This window comes from Saccopteryx bilineata, chromosome 3, assembly GCF_036850765.1.
Source record: "Saccopteryx bilineata isolate mSacBil1 chromosome 3, mSacBil1_pri_phased_curated, whole genome shotgun sequence".
Classification (NCBI taxonomy): domain Eukaryota; kingdom Metazoa; phylum Chordata; class Mammalia; order Chiroptera; family Emballonuridae; genus Saccopteryx; species Saccopteryx bilineata.
The window spans coordinates 314,345,495-314,364,845 of NC_089492.1; the positions used below are offsets into that span (position 1 = coordinate 314,345,495).

The 19,351-nt window shown below is 46.4% G+C and overlaps 1 protein-coding gene across 1 annotated transcript in view; it reads right to left on the reverse strand.

Moving 5' to 3' along the window:
- Positions 1–19,351, reverse strand: part of IGSF23 (immunoglobulin superfamily member 23) — a 31,895-nt gene continuing 12,544 nt past the window's right edge. The window contains exons 3-6 of the mRNA XM_066271863.1: positions 9,560–9,829; positions 6,713–6,857; positions 3,703–3,739; positions 1–2,265 (exon numbers count right to left, since the gene is read on the reverse strand). Of these exons, the coding sequence (XP_066127960.1) occupies positions 3,706–3,739; positions 6,713–6,857; positions 9,560–9,829 (449 nt within the window). The 3' untranslated portion in view covers positions 1–2,265; positions 3,703–3,705. The remainder of the gene's footprint in view (positions 2,266–3,702; positions 3,740–6,712; positions 6,858–9,559; positions 9,830–19,351) is intronic.

A 19,351-nucleotide genomic window follows, 5' to 3' on the forward strand; every position in this document is an offset into this window, starting at 1 on the left:
TTAATGGTAAGAAGTACTTTATTCATCATTGGTTAGCAACAGCATAACAATGTTATTAAAAATAATTCAGAGACTTATTGTACTTTAAAAGTGTTGGTCTTACATAAAATGCACACATTTACTTGTATTTAGTGTCAAACATATTGTATGGCTCTCACGGAATTACATTTTAAAATATGTGGCGTTCATGGCTCTTTCTGCCAAAAAAGGTTCCAGATCTGTGGACTAAGGCCAGGGCCAGGACCTGGAATAGCCAGAGTCAATGATCTACACATGTGGGTGTGGGGGGATTTGTTTATTTTTAACAGTTAAGAGTCAGAGTTGCACTGTCTGATACAATAACCACTGGTCCCAGGTGGTAATATAAAGTTAATTAAAGCTAAATAAAATTTAAAGTTCAGTTCCTCAGTTACACTATCCACATTTCCAGAGCTCAATAGCCACATGTACTGGACAGTGCTGATACAGACATTTCCAGCACCACGGAGACCTCTGTTGCACAGCACTGGTCTGTGGTACGGGTTTTGGGATTGGGCAGACTTGGGTTGGCATCACATGTGGCTGTGTGATGTGACCTTGAGCAAATCACTTGCCCTCTCTGTGCGCCTTGCTTTTATCCTCCATGCATATGCACAGTGACATTTACATGACATAACAGGTGGGGGCCCATGAGAAAAGAGGAAGGGAATTTTGGTCTGAGGGCAGGAGCAACAAGGGAATGGAGTGATTGGAAACAGAAATTTCAGGTAGCCTGGTTTGGAGACCAGCTCTACCATGGGCTATCTCTGTGACCCTGGGCAAGTCACGTACCCTTTTGTGGAGGTTCACCTGCTTTGTCTGTCACATGGGGGTGGATGCACTTTTATTCAGTGGGTACAGCGAGGATGATATAATTTATGAATCACATGAGGTACAGAGTGCTGTAGATAGCTCATGGATGGCCCCCAGCAGACAACATTTGAACCCAGGTCTGTGACTATTATTGCTAATTGTAATGACACACAGCAGGTGGTTTTCTGTTGGACACAGAACTACTGAATGCTCCTTACAAGTCAGATATTTCCACATGGGAGTTGATCCACATTCTCCTCCCCTTTGCCTGCCGTCTGCCAGGATTCTCCAGCAGCTCCGAAGTGAGTGGTCAATCTTACCTACAATGTGATTTCTAGGGGTGGCGACCACCTCCCCACTTTTCTGTGTTAGGAAGTTTTACCTTCTTTTTGAAAAGGAGCAAAATAAGCTGCATGTGTAGCAGACATAGTTTGGGGTATCAGCCCAGCTTACAAGGCCAAGTCCCCCTGTTTTAGGGGGGTTTTTTGAGGGAGAAGTATATTTTTTATTTTTTTTGTAATGTTAATTTTTTTTTTTTTTTTTTGTATTTTTCTGAAGCTGGAAACAGGGAGAGACAGTCAGACAGACTCCCGCATGTGCCTGACCGGGATCCACCCGGCACGCCCACCAGGGGGCGACGCTCCGCCCACCAGGGGCGTTGCTCTGCTGCGACCAGAGCCACTCTAGCACCTGAGGCAGAGGCCAAGGAGCCATCCCCAGCGCCAGGGCCATCTTTGCTCCAATGAAGCCTCGCTGCGGGAGGGGAAGAGAGAGACAGAGGGGAAGGAGAGGGGGAGGGGTGGAGAGGCAGATGAGTGCCTCTCCTGTGTGCCCTGGCCAGGAATCGAACCCGGGACCTCTGCACGCCAGGCCGACGCTCTACCACTGAGCCAACCGGCCAGGGCCTGTAATGTTAATTTTTTAAAATTAATTTTAATTTATTTTGTTAACATGGATTCAAGTGTCCCACTGTATATAACACCTCTATCCCCACCCCGTGTCCCTATTTATACCCCTTTACCCCCCTTTCCCTAACCCCTCCCCCCTTCCCTCTGGGATTTGCTGTCCTGTTATCTGTATCTGTGTGTTACGGATATATAATTTCATTAATCCCTTCACCTTCTCTGATCCTATCCCCTTATCCCCCTTCAAAGTCCCCCTGTTTTCTGAGCACTGAACCCCCCACAGGTAGGGCTGAGGCCCCAAGGCTTTGATTGTGTAAAACATCTCTGCTCCCACCTTAGCCACAGTGGTGGGAGCAAGGGTGACACCTGACCCAAGAGAGCCAATCAGATACCTTCTCCATGGGTTTCATAAACAAGGCAAAGGGATTTTGGCTAAATTGGGTAGTTCCCTTAAACAGCAGTGTTGTAGAAGTGGAAGCTGTAGGATGGTGTCTTTCTCCATGTGGATAGAGAAGCATTGAGCAGCCATCTGTAGAAAGAGGTAGAAAGAGAACTGTGAATCAAGTTCCTAGAGAAGAGAATTACAAGGGGTGACTGGTGGGAGGCAGAGAGGCGGTGAGCAACTGCTATGGTCCCAGCACTCAGGGCCACATTCTTCCCCTCCCATTAAGAAGTGGAGTCAGCCTGACCAGGTGGTGGCACAGTGGATACAGTGTCGGACTGGGATGCCGAAGACCCAGGCTTGAGACCCTGAGGTTGCCAGCTTGAGCGTGGGCTCATCTGGTTTGAGCAAAGCTCACCAGCTTGAGCCCAAGGTCACTGGCTCGAGCAAGGGGTCACTCAGTCTGCTGTAGCCCCCCACTCCATCAAGGCACATATGAGAAAGCAATCAATGAACAACTAAGGTGCTGCAATGAAGAATTGAATTGATGCTTCTCATTTCTCTTCCTTCCTGTCTGTCCCTCTCTCTGACTCTCTCTGTCTCTGTCACAAAAAAAAAAAAAAAAAAAAGAGAAAGAAAAAGAAAAGAAAAGAAAAAAGAAAAAAAAAGTGGAGTCAGTTTCCCCACCCCTTGACTCTGGGCATGACTTGATCTGGCCAATAGAATGTGGTAGAATTGATGATATGTCAGTTATTAATGCTGGCCCCAAGAGGCATTGCCCCTACTGCTCTCACTCTCTTGGAATCCTGCCTCTGTCAGCTTGGGTCTGCGGAATGAAAGTGGGTGTGGAGGAGAGGCTGGTGTTCCCAGTTAAGGCTATCCTAGTCCAAACAGCCCCTAGGCTGACCATGATGCATGAGTGAGCCCAGCAGAGACCAGTCAAAATTGATAATGCATAGAATTGGAAGCTAAGTAAATGGCTGTGGTTCAGCCATTAAGTTTGGGAAGGTGTAGTTTGTTACACAGCAAGTGATAACACAACCTTTAATTCCTGAAAATCTTCCTGGGTCTTAATATTAAAAACTTCCTTTAAAAAAAATTGATTGATTTTAGGGAGACAGGAGAGAGGGAGAGAGAAGCATTTAGAGAAAAGGAAGCATTCATTGGTTGCTGCCTGTATGTGTCCTGACTGGGAATCGAACCTGCAACCTTGTCATTTTGGGACAACACTCTAACTGACTAAGCTAACTGGCTAGGGCCTTTTTTTTTTTTTTAATTGATCCAACTCAGTGAGTTTCTTTTGCTTGTACCTCACAAGTTTTATGCAATACACAGCACTTGTGTAGGTGGTTTCCAAGAGTTTGATGAGTCGGGCATGTGGGATGTTGGCAGCTGATGAGAAGAGAGAAAAGCAGTCCCCTGGGCTCTCAATAGGGTGGGAACATCTCACAAACAAATGATCAGGAAGCCAGGAGGGAGGAGGTCTCATATGGAGTCCCCAGCAACTTCATCTTGTCCTTGAACCCAGGATTCTCTTCCCACCCTTCCTGGTGTCACCTCTTAGACTGACAAACAGATACTCACACTTCAGCATATTCGTATTCTTTGCCTGTCAGTCCTACTGTGAAAGAAAAAGAGAAATTAATAATCACATTAATCATAGTAATACATGTGGCTGACATTTATTGAAGGCTCACCACCTGCCGGGCACTATTTACACCACTTTCCCCCCACTGTCTTCTGGAATTGCACACCTACCCTCTGAGATGAGTACTACCACCATCCCTGCTTTACTGATGGGGCCCAGAGCATTACAGGACTCATCCAAAGTCCCATAAGCTAGCATATGGCAGGGCTGGGCTGAACTTAGGTAGCCTCATTTCGGGGTCCATGGTCTTCGCTGCAGACAACAGGGATCTCTCTTAGCCCTCGGTGGGTGTGGTAGATGTATGCGGGACTCCCCCCAGTCCATACCCGTGCTTTCTGAAGACCACCCCTCCCCACTAGAAGAGTTGAGACAGCCATGCTTGTCCCCATGATCTCATCTCCAAGGTCACAGCTGTTTGAACCAGACTAGTTCCTTCTGGTAGGTGCTAGCATTGGTCTGTTGTCTGAAAAGAAACGGGTCTTGGCCAAGTTGGTGGCAAGGACAGAAAGGGGCCCCTCCTGCCTGCTCACAGAGACAGGAACTCGGGCTGGTCTGGGCCAGGGTTTTCACGCCAGCCTGATTTCCTTTGGAAAAGAACTTGGCTTTGGAATTGGATCTGGGTTTGGTTCAGGTTCAGTTATTTTCAGCTGTGTGTGTCCTTGGGCAAGCTGATGAGTTTTTCTTAGCTTTGCTTTTATTCATTCTGAAAATGAGGAAAAGAGCAGAACCCACCAGAGTTATTGTGACTGGCAGGACCTTGACTCTTACTGTGGGTCCAGGAAATGCCACAGTGATGAAGAGGGTGTGGGTGCTTCAGGCAGCAGCCCGGCCCTCTCCTATCCCTAGAAGGTTCTACACAGAACTCGCAGACTGGAGACCTGGCCTACTGGTGGGATTTAGCCGGTTTGCACCAGTTCAGCAGAACGAATACCTAATCTTTTGTTGAGTTTAGTGAACCAGTTGTAATCAGGGTTCTCTCTAAGGTGGGCGCCTGGGCAGCTGCCCAATGTAGAAATCACAAATTTACATTCTTATTCTTTTTAACATTCATCTGTGCAACAGTGTATTCTAAGCGCCCGTAGGAATGTTCATTCTGTCCACAGGTGAAAAAAATTGCAAATGAGAACACCAATATGGAATCTGCCCTGTGGTGGTGCAGTGGATAAAGCATCGACCTGGAATGCTGAGGTCGCTGGTTCGAAACCCCAGGCTTGCCTGCTTCCTGCTCCTCCCCCTGTTCTATCTCTTTCCCCCCTCCTCTGTTTCTCTAATAAAAATGAATAAATATTTTTTTAAAAAAGAAGCAATATGGAGGTATCTTAACAGTTTTATTGTTTTTTTGCAGGTATTAATATTTTTTCATTAATATTTTAAAACTCTTAAACAATCTAGTTTTGTGTACCTCTTTTATTCTTAAGTATTAAATGAAATAATGAAACTACCTTTCGATATATTGTTTTAATACTTAAAATGGTCAGTAGGGCAGAGAACTGGTTGTTAGATTGTTTGAATCTCAACATTGACCTGGCCCCAGTCCAGCAGCATTTCCGAACCATTTTAACTTGCAGAGTTTTCTTCTTCAGTTCATAAGCTATGAAGGTTTGTATTGTTAATGGTGAAAAAAAAAAAGGCAGTGTAGGTTTGGGGCTGGAACTTGGAGTGAGGCAGGGTTTGGGATTCAAATCCCTTCTCTCCAGCTGTGGGGTGTGGGGCCAGTCATTTCTCTCTGAGCCTTAGTTTCCTCTTTGAAATGGTTTAGTTTTCCTTTTTGTTTTTGTTTCTTTTTAGCTATTCTTCTTGAAAGATGAGATCTTCATCCCACCCAACCCCTCTACCCTTGCCAAGTTCTTGTGCAGATCGAATAGAATAAAGTTTAGCAAGCACATACGAGTTGCTCAATATGAGGTAAAACATTATAATATCACAATCATAGCTAACACATCTAGGGCTAAAATGGAAGTCAGCTGTAGTCATATCCCATCCTTCCTCTGCTCCAAACCCACATGGGCCCCCATCTCACTCAGAACAAAAGCCAGGTCCTGACATGACCCACAGACCCTATGCTGTCTGGTACCCCGCCTCCTTCCCTCTCTGATCTCCTGTCTGGCCTCTCTTCCCTTTCCTCACACCGTTCCAACCACATTGGCCTCGTTGCTATTTCTTGAACAGGCCAGGCAAGTCCTACCTCAGGGCCTTTGCAGTTGCTGTTCCCCCTACCAGGTGTGCCCTTCCCCCACATACACACTGGTTCCCTCCATCTTTCCTTTCTCAGTGTCTTTGCTGGAACATAACTTTCTCAGGGAGGTCTTGGTTGACTCATCATCACCCAGTGTACTATCTCTATTTCACTCGGCCATCAAGTGACTGTTGGTGTCTCTGGCTAGGATGAAAGTTCATGAGGGCAGAGACTTTGCCCTATTAATTCCCACAGTACCCGCAGTGCCTGACACATAGTGGGCACTCAACAGATATGCGTACAAGGAATGAATATGACACTTACTGTACCCCAGACACTGCTTTAAACACTTTAGGAATATTAGCTCATTTAATTCTCACAACGAACAATAAAAAAAAAAATAATAATAATAATTCTCACAACAGTCCTGTAAGGCAGGTGTTATAATTGTCCCTGTTTTGCAGACAGGCAAACCGAGGCACAGAAAGGAGAAGTGACTTGCCCATGGCTTCACTGCAGGCAAGTAATGGGGCTGGGATTTGCACCCAGGCCAACCAGCTCCAGGACCCTCTTCTGTCTCTTTTGGGGTCACTGTGGAAACTGATGAGGCAGACGGCATGTCAGCAGTCCGTGCTACCCTCTCTGAACGAGCCTAAAGCTCCATGGGAGGAGCCTGTTGGTTTGGTTTCTGTCTTTCTGCAGAGAAAGCTCGGTGCCTCGTGGGGGCTGGGTGGGAGGTTGGCTGGTGCACGGGGAAGGGGCAAAGGTACCTTTGGGACTGAGCGATGGCGTAGCCAATGCCTCCAAACAGTATCACGATGCCTATGTTCCCGGCCACAAGGAGGGCGATGGCAGGTCCTCCTGACAGAGTGAGAGTGCGGTCTGGCTCGATGGGTGCCTCTGTGGGGTCCACCTTGACCTCTGGGAACCGAGAAAGGAGAGATTGGAGGAACCACCCTCCCTCCACACCGCCCTCTCCCTCCATTCCGCCTCCTGAATGTCTCTTCAGTCTGTCCCTTCCTCCCCCTCCTCTGGGTCTCTGCCCTGGCCCCTACCTACTCTCCTGTCCCAGCCTCCCCCCCCCATCTCCCCACCATGGGGAATTCAGAGTGGTCTCCTAAAGCTCAGACTTGATCCTGTGACTCCTTTGCTCAGAATCTTGCTGTGGCTCCCCAGGAGCCAGGAGGAAGTGTCCCTCACCTTGGCTTTCAAGGCCCTGCAACCTGGCCAGCCTCCTCTCTCTTCACCCTCACCTTTTTTTTTCTTTTGTGACAAGGGACAGAGAGAGACAGAAAGAGCAACAGATAGGGACAGACAGGAAGGGAGAGAGATGAGAAGCATCAATTCTTTGTTGCAGGATCTTAGTTGTTCATTGATTGCTTTCTCATATGTGCCTTGACCGAGGGGCTACAGCAGACTGAATGACCCCTTGCTCAAGCCAATGACCTTGGGCTCAAGCTGGTGAGCTGTGCTCAAACAGATGAGCCTGCACTCAAGCCAGCTATCTTGGGGTTTCGAACCTGGGTCCTGCGCATCCCAGCCCAATGCTCTATCCACTGCGCCACAGCCCAGTCAGGCACAACCACCTTTATAACCCAGCCCCACTGGACCCTACTCCATTATCTAAGCACACCTCTCTGTCTCCTACATCCAGGCCTTTGTGCCCCCAGGAATGCCTTTTATGACATCTTCTGCCCTTTGGTCTGAATAATTCCTATGTATTATAGTACTGGCTCAAATGTCCTCTTCTCCAGGAAGTCCTCCCTGATGCCCTTACTAGGTCAGATACCTCTTTGGGTCACACAGCCCTCTAGGTTCCCTTACCCCAGCCTGCCCGCTCTGGTCATTACTGTTTATGGACAGGTCTGTCCCCCACTGGACTGGGAGTCTGTGGGGGCAGGGCCAAGGCTGTCTTTATCATCAGAGTGTCCCCAGTACTGCCCAGCAGGGTGATAACATAGTAGGTACTCAATAAACATTTCCTGAATAGTTGATGAATGAATAAAGGAGGTCTTGGAAACATTGTCATTTTTAATGAACATATCAGAGTCACCAGGTGCTACAAGATTTAAATTTTTTTCTCCTAGTAAGTCATCCCAAAACCAAATCCTGAATCTCACACTAGATCCCAACTGTCTGGGACCCAACCAACCCAGACTTTCCATCACCTTCACCCTTTCCATGCTCTGAGTCTGGCACATGTGTTCTCTGCTGCCCAAATACCTTCCCGGCTTCTCTACTGGCCAGCTCCTCTGAGTCCTTCTAGTCCACTCCAGGCCACTTGTTCTCCGTGAATAAAAACAGGAAAAATAATATTCATGATAATTGCTGCTATTTAAAGCCCCTGCTGTTGCCTGACCAGGCGGTGGCGCAGTGGATAGAGCATCAGACTGGGATGCGGAAAAACCAGGTTTGAGACCCCGAGGTCACCAGCCTGAGCGTGGGCTCATCTGGCTTGAGCAAAAAAAAAAAAAAAAAAAAAAAGCTCACCAGCTTGGATCCAAGGTTGCTGGCTCGAGCAAGGGGTCACACAGTCTGCTGAAGACCCGTGGTCAAGGCACATATGAGAAAGCAATCAATGAACAACTAAGGTGTCGCAACAAGAAACTGATGATTGATGCTTCTCATCTCTCTTCGTTTCTGTCTGTCCCTATCTATCCCTCTTTCTGACTCTCTCTCTGTCCCTGTAAAAAAATAAAATAAAATAAAAAATAAAATAAAATAAAATAAAGCCCCTACTGTTAACAGGCATTCTGCCACCTTCATACATGCATTATTTTGTTCCTTATAACAATCTGTTATATGCAGGAGGAAACTGAGACTCAGAGAAGGGAAAGCCACTTGTCCTAAGTCCCCTGGTAGGCAGACACAGGGCAGGAATTGAATCCAGCTTCCACAAGCTCCCAAATCATTTTCTTATCCCTACAACTGGTTCTTCTAGTTATTGCTGCCTGGGACTCCGTCCACCCTACTGCCTACGGAAATTGTCACAAAATTAGTAATACTGATAATGCTAACTGTAGCAATGATACTAGCTAGTGTTTACTGAGCACTCACTAGTGTTCAACAGTACGAGGCACTCTTATTTTAAGCTCTTTATCTGCTTATCTCATTGAATACTCATAACTACACTTTGAGTGGGCATTCTTGTTTTCCTAATTTTACAGATGGGGAAACTGAAGCACAGAGATATCAAGGTACTGGTCCAAAGTCACACAGCCAGGGAGTGGAGCCAGAATTCAAATTCCAAAGCCCAGTTTTGGAACTGCTCATTATGTTATCACCTACACCTTTTCACTGGCTGTGCTGAGACTCAGAGAGGTGAGGGGGGCCTCCCAAATTACCACAGCCAGGCACTGGGTGGAGCCAGGGCCCAGGAGGCCAGAGCCAGATTCTGAGCTGAGCTACCTTTAGACTTCATCTCTGAGCCACAGCCTCTCATCTGTAAAATGGGCTAATAATGCCCAATCTTCCAGGTGGATGGAAGAATGGGATGACATTTTGGTTACAAAGGGTCTCAGGGAGGACTGCTTGTAGAAGGTGGCTCAGTGGAACCAGGAGGGCTGGTCACCAACCAGCTAGGGAGCAGGTGTCTGGGGTGGAGGTGGGGGACTCACCTGGCAGCGAGATGTTCACAGGGTCGGAGAAGACCTGTTCCTGACTGTTATTGACCATGCACACATAGGTGCCCAAGTGCTCCCTGGACAGCCGCCGGATGATCAGTCTCTCCCCGGTGCCACAGGGCTCCCCATTGAAGGTCCAGTGCAACACAGGTGTGGGGAAGATCAGAGCCAGACACTCCAGGACCACTGAGTAGTTGAGGTCACTCTGGATGACACCAAAAATATTCTCTGGGAATGCCCATATCTTCAGCCGTGTGGTGTTGGCTGTGTGAACAGTGAGTGAGGGAGGTGAGATGGGTGGAAAGCACTCAGGGAGACTTGAGTACTTCTTCTGCCCACCAGAGGCTCCTTTTTCTTTCTCCCTTCCTCCCTCCCTTCCCCTCCCTCACTCCCTCCCTCCCTCACTCCCTCCTGCCTTCCTTCTTCCCTTCCTTTCTTTCACCGACAAATGTGTTTGGAGTGCCCAGTTTGTGCTGTGCGCTGCTCCACACACTGGGTGTGGTGAGCTGCTGGCGCCCCACGCCAGCTCCTCACCTCACCACTTCCAACGCCAGTGCTGCACCTGTTGCCTGAGGGCTTTTACTGGCTGCCAGAGCTCATTCTGCCCACGGAGCATGCTGGGAAACGGGTTCATTGGGAGTGGCCCTCCTTAATGACTAACATGGGAGGTGTATAAATAGCCCAGCTCCCCACCTCAGCTGAACCAGCTGGGAGGAGTGGTTGGATTCTGGATTATTTTGAGGCCACAGAATTTGCTGATAGATTAGATGTGGGTGGGAGAGAGAGAGAGAGAGAGAGGAGTCAAGGGGGCTTCCAAGGCTTGGGGCTTTAGCCACTGGCTGCTGGGGCACTCTTTACAGAAATGGGACATACTCCATTTTTACCATAGTCCTATTTCTGTGTTTTGTTTGTTTTCAGCTGAAAGACTCTAAGGTTTGGGTTTGTTAGGACTAGATTTCATGGTCAGAGAGAGCACAGCTGGGATTTGAACCTGGGGAGTGTGATGTCATGGCGAATACTGGAACTTCCATACATTGCTGATTTCTGATTTCAGTCCAATATAAATGAAAAGAACTTCAGCTCAACCAGAGAGCTCACAGAAGGCTTCCTAGAGGAGGTGGTGCCTGAGCTAAGCCTTGCAGGAGGAGAAAGAGCCTACCAGCTGTAGAAACAAGAATCAATGTAACAGCCACCTAGACTGGGCTCTGATTAAAAGCCTGTTGGGGACCAAAATATAAACAGAGTATTTTTACAATCTGGATATTTTGGGGACAGAGGTGCTGGGCCTAACCCCCCACCTCACCTGCCTAGTTAACAGAGCTATACCTGATTCTCACTTGTCCCACCCATGTTCTCCGGAAGAGACTGGAAGCTAGTTTCTTATTGGTGTAAAGTTAGATTTAAATGATATGGTGGGGGTTGTCTTTGAGTTGTCTTGGAAACAACTGAATTGCTAATGGACCATGTTTTTCCCCTGAATAAAAACGATGCTTCTCTGGGAGCAGCCAATTTATGGCTCAGGAACAGTAGAGACTGTTCGCCTTGCCATCCTCCCGAACCCATCTGTATGTATAAATCTTTAAGTCTCTGTCATTTATTTAATTCCATGTCTTTTCCCGTTCGAAGACCCCAGACTCGTTGTGGCTGGACCACGACAATTGGCGCCCATACATGTGGTCATCGAATAAGGGAAAGCAAAGAGGTAATGGAACTCCCCAGAAGTGTGCACACGGAGTAAGTATAAAGCTTTTAGAGAGTGAAGCTTTTAAGTCAAGTCTGGGGGGGAGAGTATAGTAATAAAGTGATTTGGGAGTAAATAACTATGGGAGTACGAGGTTCAAAAGTAAGGGACCTTTTTCTTTTTGTACAAATGTTTTTATGTGAAAGTAAGTTGTTTGGTCAGAATGAGGTAGAAACAGGAATGTAAATATGAGAGCGTGGAGTCTGAGAGTAACTCGGGAGATGGGAATATCAGGGCTGTGGCCATTTTAAACTTTGTGGATCCGCAGCCCTCTGCTCCCAAAGTCTTTGTCTCGGGCCCTTGGAAATTCCCACTCCAAAGAGCGGAAGGCTGGCCTCCCCAGGCAGAGGCGATGAGACCAGAGCCAGTAAAGCAGCGGGGACAAGGCTGCCGGTGGACTAGGGCTCGTGCTAGCCTCGCGGCTCGCCCTGCCCGGTGCCTCCGAGGTGAAGCGAGCAGCCAATGGCGGAGGCAGAAGCTGTGGCTTCCCAGATCAGCATGTCGAAAAAGACACAAATGCGGTCGGAGAGAGCTCTGGCGGGTGCTCGGAATCTGAATACAAAAGATGTGCGGTGGAGGAAGCACGCCCCCAAAACAAGGGTCCAGAAGCCGCCAAGTTCCCGGGAGCCCAAGAGGAAGAAGCCACGGCAACCGCTGCCTTGAGCCCAAGCAGCCGCCAGCGCGACCCGACCATGGTCCCCTCTTAGAAGCGCGGGCGGCCACTTGCACGGGCGACGATGGAGGCATGTCCCATGGGTGCGCGCAGGCGGCGCGGGCCCCTGCGCAGCGCAGGCTCCTGTGCTGGAATGTGCGCTCCCGCGAGCTCGCAAGGCGGCGGCAGCAGCAGCAGAGAAGGCGCCTTCGAGGCCAGGGCCCCAGCTCCCACCGGCCGCGGGGTGGGTGGCGGCTCTACGGCAGGCTGACCTTTGTGCAAGGCGGATGCGGCTCTGCCCGGGAGGCCCAGCCCCAGGAGAGGAAAGGGAAAGTATTCCTCTCCCAGATAAACTAAACCTGCCTTTCCGCGGGGGTTGAAATGGAGGGATTTTGGCTTCTGGTTGTAGCAGTTATTAGAATTTAAGAATGATTAGAAGGCTGAGATGCTTTTTAAAGTTGTGTTATTATCTGATTTTCTTTAGTAAATAAAAAGACTTAAGAGTTTGGGAAAATTACAGCTTTTTCCCATTATTCTCTTTCTCTAAACTCATTTTATATCTTTACTGTTCTATGCCTGAAAAGAGGGCAAAGGGAACGCCTGTTTAGATGTGGCTAAACAGAATCTCATAAACGGCTGTTCTTGAAACTTTTCGAGAAAGAATTCTGTTTAGTTTCTATCCTTTATGTTCCTATCGAAATAGTCCTGCATAAAGATCAAGAAGGCCATGTTCTAATCTCTAAAATCCCTGGTTTCTCTCTAATTTGTCTGATTTGTCTACTTTGTCTGATTCTTGTTTGTGTTTGGTCTTTGTTTAATGTTATCCAAATGTGATTTTTTAAGTTCTTGCATGCAAAAATTGGATATGCCGGCTCTAATATTATAAAAATATCATCCCTACAAATTTATAATTTTAATTGGAACAAGTAAAATGCACTCATTTAAATTTAAATAGAATGGAATGTGGATCCTAAAGACCTGCTAATTTTGGCTAAACTGCTTCAAACTTCAGGCTGCTTGCTGCAGCTGCATTGCTTGAGGCAGATAGATTTACCTACTAACAAAGGTGTAGATTTTTTTTTTTTTTCATTTTTCTGAAGCTGGAAATGGGGAGAGACAGTCAGACAGACTCCCGCATGCGCCCGACCGGGATCCACCCGGCATGCCCACCATGGGGCAACGCTCTGCCCACCAGGGGGCGATGCTCTGCCCATCCTGGGCGTCGCCATATTGTGACCAGAGCCACTCTAGCGCCTGAGGCAGAGGCCACAGAGCCATCCCCAGCGCCCGGGCCATCTTTGCTCCAGTGGAGCCTTGGCTGCGGAAGGGGAAGAGAGAGACAGAGAGGAAAGCGCGGCGGAGGGGTGGAGAAGCAAATGGGCGCTTCTCCTGTGTGCCCTGGCCGGGAATTGAACCCGGTCCTCCGCACGCTAGGCCGACGCTCTACCGCTGAGCCAACCGGCCAGGGCCTAGATTTTTTTTAATAATATAAAAAAATAATGAAAGTCACACTAGAATTTTCCAGCTTTTATATACTCTTTAAATTGCCTGTTAATTAATGGGGTAGAAATATTTTAATAAGTATGGGAATGTTACTTGAAAATGTATTTACTATATATATGTGTATATATGTGTGTGTGTGTGTGTGTGTGTGTGTGTATATATATATATATATATATATATATATATATATATATATTTGTATTTTTCTGAAGCTGGAAACGGGGAGAGACAGTCAGACAGACTCCCGCATGCGCCCAACCGGGATCCACCCGGCACGCCCACCAGGGGCGATGCTCTGCCCCTCCGGGGCGTCGCTCTGCCCTGACCAGAGCCACTCTAGCGCCTGGGGCAGAGGCCAAGGAGCCATCCCCAGCGCCTGGGCCATCTTTGCTCCAATGGAGCCTTGGCTGCAGGAGGGGAAGAGAGAGACAGAGAGGAAGGGGGGGGGGTGGAGAAGCAAATGGGCGCTTCTCCTATGTGCCCTGGCCGGGAATCGAATCCGGGTCCCCCGCACGCCAGGCTGACGCTCTACTGCTGAGCCAACCGGCCAGGGCCATATTTACTATATTTTGTTAGAAGTTAACGTAAAGACAAGTATTTGTTACAGTTTTTGAAGTTAAGGTATTATAAAGTGTGCCCAACAAATGCTTAAAGGTCAATTGTAAATAATAATAAAAAAGGGGGGGAGTTATATACTGGAACTCCTGCAAATTTTTTTATCACACTTTTTACTTTAAAAAATTTTTTTCTTTTGAATACTGATGTACAGAGTTATTCAGCCACTGAGAGACTCTGGAATCCTATGGGAGATGCCAAACTTCTTTTCTTTCTCCTGCAAACTTCTACTCTCTTTTATTTGATCCAGCTAATAACACTGTTTTGTTTTTTTCCAATTAGCTCCAGATATACAGAAAAAGTTTATATAGGCGGATAAGGACCCTCAAACCCCTCAGCGAGATCTTCTGAACTGGCTTTTAAGGTCTGTAATGACCAAGAGGAACAGAAAAGGCAGACAGAGCCCAAAAAGAGATCAGGCAAAATACCAGCTCTTGACATACAGCCTTAAAGGCTCCTATGCCCTGAAGGGGCTTCATAGGACTCCCATCAGGGCCCATAGGACTCCATCAGGGCCCTGCTTCAAGAGTGGAAAGGAAGGTCATTTGAGCTAAAGCCTGCCAGGCTTCTCGGCCTCCACCAGGGACATACCTTTGCTGTGGGGAAAAAGGGACATTGGAAGGTAAACTGCCTCCTCACTTCCTCTAAGGGACGGTTCAGTCTCTTCCAGCCCTGCTCCAGCCACTGTGACCTAACCTTGCCCAGCCTGCTGGGACTTGCCACTGAAGGCTAAAGGTGCCCATGGCTGTCGACCCCATCTCACGTCACTGTGGATGAGCCTAGGGTATTTCTTCCAAGTAGCAGGTAAACTGATCTCATTTCTTATGGACATGAGGGCCACTTACTCTGCCTTGCCTGAATATTTGGGTTTTTATTCATCCCTCGAAGATCTCTGTTGTGGGTGTTGATAGTCTTATTTTCTGCTGCTTTGTTTAATATATAGTGTCTCCTTTATTCCTCTTGCCTCAATGCCCCATGCCTATTTTAGGCTGGGACCTGCTTCTAATTTAGATGAATTTACCTCTGCCACCCAGCATAGTGTAGTATCCCAAGGTTCTCTTCACCATGCCATGGTTGCAGAGCTCCTGGGAAGGGTTCCCTGGGTTTATCTCTCCATTTTAAAGAAAATGGAAGCTCTGTTTCCATATGTGCTGCAAATGGTTTTTCCAGTCTACCTGAATCATTACCAGCTAGAAGCAGTGGTCATTGGGACTTGGACTCTAGCTGCAAAGTGAGGAAATGTGACCACAACTCCAGTGCCTTGTGGACTTTTCCTGAATGTGTGTGACTCCTGCTCCTTGGGACAGTTCTCAGACTGAAGTGAGGTTGGGTTACACATACAAATAATATGAAGCAATGATGGTGTCAACATGGACTTGGTGAAATTACATTAACATGTTAAGGACATTTAAGACTGTAAGAATTTTATTTTAGATCCTGTTGTATTAGTTAAGACTTTGTCTGATAATCTAATACACTTTAATCACTTCATTGTATAAGGACACTTGTTACAGTATCTGTTAGGATTGGCTATTTTAATTTTGTTGTTTATTTTATATTTTCCCAATCTGTGTCCAAATTGAAACATGTGAATTCAGATGAGTATGAATCACAGCAACAAATTGAAGTTTTAAAAAATACAAAAGAGGGATCAGTGGGGACCGAAACATAAACAGGGTATTTTTACAATCTGGATATCTTGGGGACAGAGGTGCTAGGCCTAACCCCCCACCTCACCTGCCTAGTTAACAGAGCTATACCTGATTCTCACTTATCCCACCCATGTTCTCCAGAAGAGACTGGAAGCTAGTTTTTTTTTAGTGTAAAGTTAGATTTAAATGGTATGGTGGGGGTTGTCTTTGAGTTGTCTTGGAAACAATTGCATTGCTAATGGACCATGTCTTTTCCCTGAATAAAAACGGATGCTTCTCTGGGAGCAGCCAATTTATGGCTCAGGAACAGTAGAGACTGTTCGCCTTGCCATCCTCCTGAACCCATCTATATGTACATATCTTTACGTCTCTGTCTATCATTTATTTAATTCCATGTCTTTTCCCGTTTGAAGACCCTGTAATAGACTCATCATGGCTGGACCACAACATAAGCCAAAAAACATCATTCTAAACACATTAACTCACAGTTATACTGTGAGGGAGACCCAGGCTTGGGGGAAACCATTTAGTAGGTTATAATCAGTATTTAAAACATACCATGAAACATAAAAGAAAATGACAGAATGAATTACTTATAGCAATAATTATTATTTTATGACACTTGTCTTTTAGTTACTAGTGGTATGTGAATACATACATACTGGGTCATACATGAAATGCATTACTTACTGTGGGCTATGACTGAAAAAGCTTGAAAGGCATTGGATTTACTAATTTAATCCTACAATAGCCCTATGAGGCAGAGCTTCTTATTGTTACCCCCATTTTGGTGGGAAAACAAAGGCTCAAAGAAACTAAGTTCCTTGAAATACTCATAGCTAATCTCTGGTTACCCTGTGCCAGTCATTTGACATGGATGAACTCATTTACTCCCTACAAGCCTATGAGGTAGGTTCTAGTATGACTCCATCTTATAGATGAGGATACTGAAACACAAAGATGGGAAGCCCCTTTTATTTTCTATTTATGTATTTAATTTTATTTTTAGAGAGAGATAGGAAGGGAGAGGGAGTGAGAGGAGAGAGAGAAGCATCAACTCGTAGTTGTGGCACTTTACTTGTTCATTGATTTCTTTCTCATATATGCCCTGACTGAGGGACTCCAGCTGGGCCAGGGACCCTTTGCTCAAGCCAGCAACCTTGGGATTCAAGCCTGTGACCTTTGGGTTTAAGCCAGCGACCATGGGATTATGTTGGTAATCTCATACTCAAGCCGGTGACTCTGTGCTCAAGCTGTTGAGCCTGCACTCAAGCTTGATGAGCCCACACTCAAGCCAGTGACCTTGGGGTTTCAAACTGGAGACCTCATCATCCCAGATCGATGCTCTATCCATTGTACCATCACTGATCAGGCTGAAGATATCAATTAAATTCATCTGAGCAGTGTGCCATTTAAGGCTGTTGTTTCCTTGTTTTCTGTCTGGAATATCCCATTATGTCAATGGGGTGGTAAAATCTCCTACTATGACTGTATTACTGTCAATCTCTTCCTTTATGTCCTTCAAGATCTGCTTTATATATTTAGGTGTTCCTATGTGTGGTGCATAAATGTTTACCAGGGTTATATCCTTTTGTCGGATTGCTCTCTTTAGTATTATGTAGGGTCCTTTGTATCTTACTATTTATAGCCTTTGTTTTAAAATCTATTTTGTCAAATATAAGTATTGCTACCCTAGTTTTTTTTTTCATTCCATTTGCATGAAATATCTTTTTCTATCCCTTTATTTTCAGTCTGTGTGTATCTTTTGATCTCAGGTGGATCTCTTGTAGACAGCATATATATGTGTCTTTTTTTCTTATCCATTCTGCTACCCTATGTTTTTTGATTGGAACATTTAGGCCATTTACATTGAAATGATTATTGACAGGTAAGTATTTATTGCCAATTTATTCTTTTAACTGTTCCTCTCTTCCTCTTTCTCCTTTTTCTTCAAGCAGATCCTTTAACATTTCTTATAATAATGGTTTGGTGATAATGATCTCATTTAGCTTTTTCTTGTCTGGGAAGCTCTTTATTCATAAATTTTTGTTTTTATTTTTATGACAGAGGCAGAGAGAGAGAGAGAGGGAAGAGAGGGACAAACAGGGACAGACAGGGAAAGAGATGAGAAGCATCAATTTTTTGCTTTGACACCTTAGTTGTTCATTGATTGCTTTCTCATATGTGCTTGACTGGGGGGCTACAGCAGAGCAAGTGACCCCTTGCTCAAGCCAGCAACCTTGGGTTCAAGACAGCAACCTTTGGACTCAAGCCAGTAACCCCACACTCAAGCTAGCAACCTTGGGGTTTCAAACCTGGGCCCTCTGCATCCCAGTCCAACATGCTATCCACTGTGTCACTGCCTGGTCAGGCATTTCTCCATCAATTTTAAGTGATCGCCTTGCTGGGTAATGTAGTCTTGGTTGTAGGTCCTCACTTTTCAACACTGAATATTTCATGCCAATCTCTTCTGGCCTGAAATGATTCTGTTGATAAATCTGCTGACAGTCTAATGCAGGGGTCTCAAACTCAACTCAGCATGTGGGCCGCAGAGCAAGATCACAGCCGTTCGGCGGGCCTCACTAGGTCTACAAAAGGCAACTGTTACGCAACACTTTTCTCACTGCAGTTGAAAACAAAAAAAAATCAGTACAACAAGCACAATCGTACATGCAGTTTACTCAGTGTCACAAAACGACCAGAAACTGTAGTTCGCATCACAACTGCTGTTAAACTAAGCTAATATCTAGCTAGGATGCTAGAGAAATGAAAAATACAAGTAGGCCCCTAGGCTTACTTAATTTTATCCAAAATATTTTGAACTTTGTGGATTAGTCTGTGGGCCGCACAAAATTGTTCGGCGGGCCGCGAGTTTGAGACCCCTGGTCTAATGGGAGGCTCCCTTGTAGGTTACTAACTGCTTTTCTCTTGCTGCTTTTAACATTCTGCCTTTGCCATTTTAACTATGATGTGTCTTGGTGCAGTCCTCTTTGGGTTCATCTTGTTTGGAACTCTGTACTTCCTGTACTTGTATGTCTTTTTCCTTCATCGTGTTAGGGAAATATGCAGTCATTATTTCTTCAAATAAGTTCTTGATTCCTTGCTGTCTCTCTTCTCTTCTGGTACCCTTATTATGCAGATGTTACACTTCATGTTGTCCCAAAGGTCCCTTAAATTACTCTTTTTTTTTTTATTCTTTTTTCTTTTTGCTACTCTGACTGGGCATTTTCTGCTACCTTGTCTTTCAAATCATTGATTCAGTCCTCTGCTTCATCCAACTTACTGTATTCTTGTTTTTGTTTTTGTTTTTTTTGGTATTTTCCTGAAGCTGGAAACGGGGAGAGACAGCCAGACAGACTCCCGCATGCGCCCGACCGGGATCCACCCGGCACGCCCACCAGGGGCGAGGCTCTGCCACGACCAGAGCCACTCCAGCGCCTGGGGCAGAGGCCAAGGAGCCATCCCCAGCGCCCGGGCCACCCTCGCTCCAATGGAGCCCTGGCTGTGGGAGGGGAAGAGAGAGACAGAGAGGAAGGAGGGGGGGCGGAGAAGCAAATGGGCGCCTCTCCTATGTGTCCCGGTCGGTAATCGAACCCGGGTCCCCCGTGCGCCAGGCCGACGCT